The sequence below is a fragment of the Symphodus melops genome (assembly GCF_947650265.1).
Source record: "Symphodus melops genome assembly, chromosome: 2".
NCBI lineage: Eukaryota > Metazoa > Chordata > Actinopteri > Labriformes > Labridae > Symphodus > Symphodus melops.
Window position 1 is genome coordinate 654,648 of NC_136692.1, and position 7,623 is coordinate 662,270.

The window sequence follows — 7,623 nt, forward strand, 5'->3', positions numbered from 1 at the left end:
CCCTTTAACCCCTTAACCCTTTAACCCTTTAACCCAGTGAGCAGTTTTTGTAAAAGGAACTTATTGGATGTTTGAAACAATAAACTAATGTAGAGGTGAAGTCTGTTTGCTGTGTGTGACTTTATGTCCCCCCCCCACTCTACTACACCTGACCCCCCCTTACTACTACACCTGACCCCCCCCACACTACTACACCTGACCCCCCCACACTACTACACCTGACCCCCCTCCCTATAAGAATCTGAAAGAAATCACACTTCCATCACTGTTCTTTAATATTTGAAGACGAGACGTCAGGTACTTGACGAGCTACAACGAGCAACCAATCACATCACAGAACAGAAAGACGTCTGTTGTTCTTTAACGTACGAGATCACACAAACATACATTTGAATATATCGACTGACGCAGCAGCTCAAGTCTCAACCTGAGTGCAGAGCTCAGCGTCTCCACTGAAAACTCTCTAAATAAACTATAATCAAAACAGAGATTCATTCAGGTGAAACTCCACGCTCACCTGAGTGAAGGAAAGTTCTGCAGGTAGAACAGGTTTCATGGACTATTAGAGAACATTCAGAAGTCCATCGAGACCTCTCAGAGCTGGAAATCTTATCCAAGATGCTTCAACTAAACCTTTAGAAACTTAAAACAACTTCTGTACATTAAAGATTTTAAACCCTGTCCCATCATTAAAACCACCATGAAGGTTCATCCAAGATGTTCCTTCAGATCTCTGTTCAAATCCTTCAGGATCCACGACCCTTTTAATGTTGACAAACCAGACTCCCAGGATTACAAGGCTGGAGATATACTCGCTTTAAACTTTCCGTATGTACGCGCTTGATGGCTGCCGCTCTGTGCACGCCCTCCATAATAACGGCTAACTTCCACAGTCTGTCAGTGCTGTGCATGAAGCCGCCGCTCGCTGCCACTCGAGTCAACGCTCCGGTATTCACAGCGAGCACCGCGCTCCGTCTCTGAAGCGTGCCAGCAGCGTCACGACGCTCCGCTCCATTTGAAATACACTGCAAGTCTTTTTTCAACAGACCAGGACTGGAAGTCCGACCAGGAAACGCACAGAGCGTCGGGTCACTTTCAAAGTAAAACACAACACATTCACAATGGTATATATACCGTCACTGAGCCGCCAAGAGCGGGGTCGGGAAATGTAAGGAGAATCGTCAGAGCCACGACACAGCCAGAACGCAAGGTTGAACCTTCAGTATATCTCCAGCCTTAGAGGTTAATCCACATCTTTAAAACGTGTAACAACCTACTGGAATCTCGGAGAGTCCGTAAAATGGAAGAAGCTTATTACATACTTAACACATCAATGCAAAATCGTAGACTTATTTAAAAAAGAAAAAGACATCTAGAGGAAGAAAATGTGAAAAGACTAATCAGAGTCTGGCAAATTATTTAAAACAGATACGTCTCTTTGAAGAACCCGTCAGGTGTCTGGAACCTGTTTCATCTTTTAGACCTTTTAGACATCCGGACTGAGAACAGAAATTACCGGAGCCCGTGAGAACAGGAACACCTTGAACCTTTAGGAATCCATCAGGATGTTGACCAGACGCTGTCAGAAATAAAACTATTAGAAGCCCGGGATGTGGCAGTAGGCCTCGAGCGAGGAGAAGACGATGTACATCAACCACAGGCTGAAGAACAGGCAGGTGGTCAGGGTTTTAGGGATTTTGGGTCCACCGAGCTCCCCGCCAATTTCAGGCCGGCGGCGGTAGATCAGGACGCCAATGCAGATGAAAGCAAAGATGGTGAAGAGCGTGACGGAGAAGGCAAGGGTCCCTGGGTCCACCCTGAAAGGCTGGCCCTTGGTCCAGTGGTAGATGGCAGCGATGGACCACGCCACGCCAATACCCAGGAACACGTTCACAGCGTTACTACCGGTCACATTGCCGATGGAGGCGTCTGCGTACTGATCCTGGATGGCCGCCGCCTTACTGGCGAAGGTGTCTAAGAGAGAGGAAGTGGAAAAGAGAATATATGAGGTATGTTTACCAAACAGTCCAGTTACCTTTCAGGACATTTAGGATCTGCTGTGTTTGAAGGTTGACTCATTAAACGGTTATTATCTTTTTGTTGTGTTATGAATCATACTGCATCGTATCCTATCTTAACTTCTGTTGTTCCTGAGGAGTTGCCGCATGAGGTCGGGCCATACCCTGCTGTGTCATTTTGTACCATATTATTCGGTCCGCAGTAGAAGAAGAAGATTTTACTTTATTGATCCCTGAAGGGAAATAAGGTGTTTACACTCAGCGTGAGGGAGCGGCCCCTGGCAGGTGCTCCTGAGCTGGTTTTGAGGGGGGGTGTTAAGTATCTTGCCCAAGGACACATCGGACATGTTTCTCGCCGGAGCTGGGGATCAACCCCAGACGACTCTACCCACTGAGCCACAGCTGCCCAGTAGCGTCACATCAATGAAGATGAAGCAAATAACAAAGAGTTAATAATCCTGCCCGAACTGCCATCTTTGGTATCAGGATAACTACTGATCCGGCCTATAACGCTGAGTCAGATATCAGCTAATGCACTCGTTTGTCCTGCCAACATCAAGTGGTACCACAGCATGTGTGACTGCAAACATGTTTGAACATGCCCAGGCTTTACCGAGCATAACAGAACCATGTTTGGATCTATATTGGGTTATTTGGTTCTTAACCCGATCTGCAAAGTAATCGGTTTGATCAACCACACGGGTTCTAACATTGAGCCTAAAGGAAAACCCAAGTCCACCTGAAAAGAGAGAATCCATCAAGGAGTCAAAGGACTAAAGTCCAGTAAGAGTGAATTCATTATACTGTACTTGAAAGTGAGGAGAAGAATATGAATGTATGTCTTACCTGGTACAGATGTGCCCAAAGCTACAAACACCACCGCAGTGACCGAGTCTTTGAGGCCCACAGTGCAACCGAAATGCGACGCCAAATCTCCGATGATTGCCGTCAGTAAGCCGATGCCGGAGATGGAGACGAAGAAGCAGGCCCAGCCGTTCCAGTAATCTGTGGGAGGAACGAAGGCAAACAGAAGCTTCCAGAAGATGGTGAGGAAGTGCATGACGTAGTCAAAACAGGAGGGCATCTTCTCCTCGCCACATTCATCGTCATCATCACCTGGGGCAGGAGAGGGAGGCAGATTCAGGAGTGAGTACTGGTTCATATCCAGAGTTTTATCAAGTTATCTCTACCCCAGAAACAGACACAAGCACTGTCCTCACCGGAGCTCACAGTGATAGCTTCCACAAACTGCTCTCTCCAGCTGTTCGTCCCGATCACCAGGGCCAGGTTGGTCTTCTTCAGGAGTTTATCCACGGTGCTCTGAAGGACAGCACGCCACAGGAAACAGGTCAGCTACATCATTGATGGTTAATCTGCCCTCAGAGCTGACTGTATGTGGCTATGTTTGGGTAATGACTTCAGTAAGAGAGAGACTTAACTCACCTTAAACTCGTATGACTCCTCGATGATCACCTCCAGTTTGATGTGCTCACCCAGAGTTGGTCTGCCCATCTCTGCAATCCGCCTCTCCTCCTCCTCCTTCTTGGTCAGGACCTCCTCTCCGCCCTCGTCTGAGGGGGAAGGAAGGGAAGGACAGGAGAGAACAATCATCTTGTTTCTTCTTAAATAAAAACAAAAGATGATCTGAAGAATAGAGTTGTGGACATATTCCCAAATGGAAGCGATCATGGATAAGACAAACGACTACAGAATGATAAATGGCAGGTGGTTGGTCAGACAAATAGACCAATAGACTGATTGGTAGATGGAATCAAAAACTGCAGATAAATAAAGGGTCAAACAGCAGAGATAAAGAGGGATAGATTGACAGGTGGGTGGTTCAACCTGTGAGGTATGGACGGATAAACCAAAGGATGTTTCTTCATCGATGGATGGAGGGATTAAAGAGACGGTTAGATGGATGAACGGACCCCTTGGATAGAGCTGTTCATATGAAAGTGGTGGACATGCAGACTGATTGACAGGTGGGTGGGATGTACGGATGGACGCACCTGTGATGTTGATGATGGCAGAGGGGGCAGGGTGGTCTCGTCCCTGGACCTTCCTGTAGACGTCTCTGCCTGAACAGGTAAACCAAAACTGAAACAAGAACTCAAAAACAACCCATTATCCCATCTGAAGAGGATCCAACCACAAACAATAAACAGTTCCATCAGAACCCAAAAACCTTTTTTATATTAAAGATCTAATACTTTATTTTGTTTTGGCATCAGTTAAAGCCTTAGACTGAGTGTGAGTGGAGTCCCCGTGTGTCCCTGCAGGGGGCGCTGGAGTCCCCCGTGTGTCCCTGCAGGGGGCGCTGGAGTCCCCCGTGTGTCCCTGCAGGGGGCGCTGGAGTCCCCCGTGTGTTCCTGCAGGGGGCGCTGGAGTCCCCCGCGTGTCCCTGCAGGGGGCGCTGGAGTCCCCCGTGTGTCCGTGCAGGGGGCGCTGGAGTCCCCCGTGTGTTCCTGCAGGGGGCGCTGGAGTCCCCCGCGTGTCCCTGCAGGGGGCGCTGGAGTCCCCCGTGTGTTCCTGCAGGGGGCGCTGGAGTCCCCCGTGTGTCCCTGCAGGGGGCGCTGGAGTCCCCCGTGTGTCCCTGCAGGGGGCGCTGGAGTCCCCCGTGTGTCCCTGCAGGGGGCGCTGAAGTCCCATGGATGGCGGTCTCCGTGCTGGAAATGCTGTCTCAAGCTAACTTTGAGTCAAGCTAACGACAGGCTGAGAGCTGAGGTGGGTTTTAAGCCTCCTGACAAACCGTTACACGGCGCCCACCTGTCAATCAGCTCAGCTACACGCCTTATTGTGAATAACTCTGATCCTTCATCCAATCAAAACTGCTGAGTCATGAAAACATTCCCCCCGTACAGTGTGTGTGGATGGAGACATGAGCTAATCACACCTATTTGGTTTTTTGAAGCAGGCTGTAAACATGTTCATGTCTGCTGTAAAAACAGGCTGTTTGAATGGGTGTGTATGTGACTTCCTGTGCTGCTGCAGCCAGCCTCTAGTGGACACTCCAGGTACTGCAGCCATCCTCTAGTGGACACTCCAGGAACTGCAGGATTTGACACTTCAGCATTATCAACACCAGATGGGCAGAATGCTGCAGGGTTTCCAGGGGAGCTTATGTAGGAGGTTTCTACGGCTTAACTCGAGTCTAAAAATCATCTGCAGAAATTCTTGGCTTCCTATCGGGGAATTATGCTGTGATTTGCAGAACAAGCCGTTTAGAGCCCCCTGCAGGCTCCTCCTGGGATTACTCCAACATACAGTATGTTTACCTCATGATCTAAAACTTGGCCCATGTTTAGTTTGGGCATCCAGCATTGCAACACTATGTGTGAGTCTAAAGTGGGGATCAGTAGTCAACGTGCTCGCTGCTCTCAAGTGATGTGACATCAACGACTTCTTGACATCACATGCAGTCCCCTCACTGGTGAAATGTCAATCTGAAGACCATCTGTGAATATTTATCTATAGGTTTTAGGTTTCCACTCAGCCGTGTTGTGGTGAATTATGGGAGCTTCTGTGTTTTTGTGTTTGCATGAAGTTGGAGAGGAAACGTCAAAATGTGTCTGAAACCATTAGGATAAGCCCTAACCCAGAGCACGCTCAGTAGACATGGCCTCAGAGAGGATGATTTCCCATCAGCATTGGTGACTGAGGAAGTCAGAGGTCGAGTTAAGATGAGAAAATCATCACAGCACAGGGTCTTTAAGGTCAGCAGTGTGTGACGTGCTCTGTTAATGCATGCAGTCAGGAATGGGGTTTAAAAAGATCAGCAAACAAAAACCCTGCATGCATGGATTCCCTCTCTGCACGTCTGGGAGGGAGCGTGCTGACTGAACTATCCCTTTAAAGGTGTTCTTTGTGTCTTCACAGGTAATTAATGAAGCGGTTTCACTGTGAGGTTAAAGTGCTGCATCTCTGTTATCGTTGCTGAAAGTGTTGAATCCCTTTAAAGCAGACACACACACACACACACACACACACACACACACACACACTTCTGAGACGTCTTACCATACAGCTGTTTGTCTAGACACAAGAAAGGTAAACAGAGTCAGATAAACAGCGAGTGTTGACCTCATAGGGCGTTTTCACACCTGTAGATTGTTTGCTCTGACCGAGTCTCGACCAAAACCACCGACATTGTGGGCGGGGTTTGTCTTGTTGGAGTGTTGTATGAAGTGACAGTGACCTCTGTGGGCCTTTAAGGCGTCTCTGCTCGCACATGTCAACAAAAGTGACAGCGTCGCCCAATGACGTCAAACGGAGGAGAAACCGCCGCGCAGCGTTTTCCCGTCTACACAGAAACACATGAAACGGTTTCTGAACATCTTCACCCCGGAAGGAGTTTTACTGAACGTAACCTTATAAAATATCCGTCTGTGTTTGGAAGAGGCTGAGACCAGCTCTGTCGGGTTGAACTGAACCGTCTGAAACAGACTCGAGGTCGTATGAACTGGTGTGAAAACGCCCTTAAATCAGTGTGAGGCAGAATGTGAGGGTTTGGCTTTAATTACCTGTTTTGACAAATCCACCTGTGAAAAGAAAGAAAATTAAACATACAGAATGATTCTTCATTTCAAAAAGGCAACAAACAGACAAAGACATGAAGAAAGGTGAAGAAAGATGGAAAACAGCGAATGGAAAAACAAGAAAGCAGCTTACCGTCTTCCTGAAGCAACACGGCTGAAGAGAGGAAACAGACGAGAGAGGAGTCAGAGCAACGTCAAGCCGACAACAACAGGAGGGAGGGAATCAAACACAAAGAGAGGCAGCATTCACATCTAACAACGACGACAGCACTCAAGAGACATCGACAGGAACAATATGAAATTAAGTCTCAAGTGAACATCAGAAACTAAACTGTCGCCTTTTGTCTTTTTCCGACTCAGAGAGACACAAGCTTATCTGTCGATCGACCGTACATCCTGATTGAACCGGGACGTCCTGTTTTAAAGCTCTGTGTCCCCACAAATATCTCTCAAACACGAATATGTCCCTGTCCTGGTTAGCACCAGTTAGCACATCATGCTAACAACACTGATTGGTTTGTACGTCGCCGAGGCTGCTGTTGTTTTAACCAATAGAAAAACATAAACTAAAACACCAAGAGATAAAGGTCAACACGGATTGGTCAGTCTTGAGAATTTAGCTGTTGCTAAGCTAGCCTAACGTGACGTGCTAGCATGACGACAGGTAGGCGAGCTGTCGTGCTGAACAGGAAGTCAGTGTCCATTTCAAGTCGCCAACAGTGGACTGGGTACGGACTGGAATTATAACTGTTATGCTAAGCTACATGCTGACAGGACGTGCTGCGTGACGACAGGTTGGCGAGTCATGTTAAACGACATCATTACGTTTCCTGTTGGTGAGTTACATTGAAACATGCTGAGTCATGCTGTGTCCTAGCAGTGACGTTAATGTCGTCTTGTATAGTTTTGAGTCATATTTGATTTTAAGATATTATAACTTAGCGCTTCTTATCAGTCCAACGTGAACACGTCTGTGGCAGCCAATCATAAACGAGCCTCGTGGGTTAGCGGTCCCAAACGGTCTCAACCAGCCCAGCTATGCTAACCAGGTAGCGGTCAGAGGCAGC

At 47.8% G+C, this 7,623-nt stretch overlaps 1 protein-coding gene across 1 annotated transcript in view; it reads right to left on the reverse strand.

Annotated features, from left to right (window-relative positions):
- Window positions 1–263: 263 nt before the first annotated feature.
- LOC306819963 (sodium/calcium exchanger 1-like) overlaps window positions 264–7,623 on the reverse strand; it is a gene marked incomplete at its 5' end in the record, with an annotated part of 8,365 nt that continues 1,005 nt past the window's right edge. Inside the window, 9 exons of the mRNA XM_079337590.1 lie at window positions 264–427; window positions 518–1,974; window positions 2,865–3,134; window positions 3,239–3,338; window positions 3,462–3,589; window positions 4,031–4,099; window positions 6,039–6,053; window positions 6,542–6,559; window positions 6,690–6,710. Of these exons, the coding sequence (XP_079193716.1) occupies window positions 1,598–1,974; window positions 2,865–3,134; window positions 3,239–3,338; window positions 3,462–3,589; window positions 4,031–4,099; window positions 6,039–6,053; window positions 6,542–6,559; window positions 6,690–6,710 (998 nt within the window). The 3' untranslated portion in view covers window positions 264–427; window positions 518–1,597. The remainder of the gene's footprint in view (window positions 428–517; window positions 1,975–2,864; window positions 3,135–3,238; window positions 3,339–3,461; window positions 3,590–4,030; window positions 4,100–6,038; window positions 6,054–6,541; window positions 6,560–6,689; window positions 6,711–7,623) is intronic.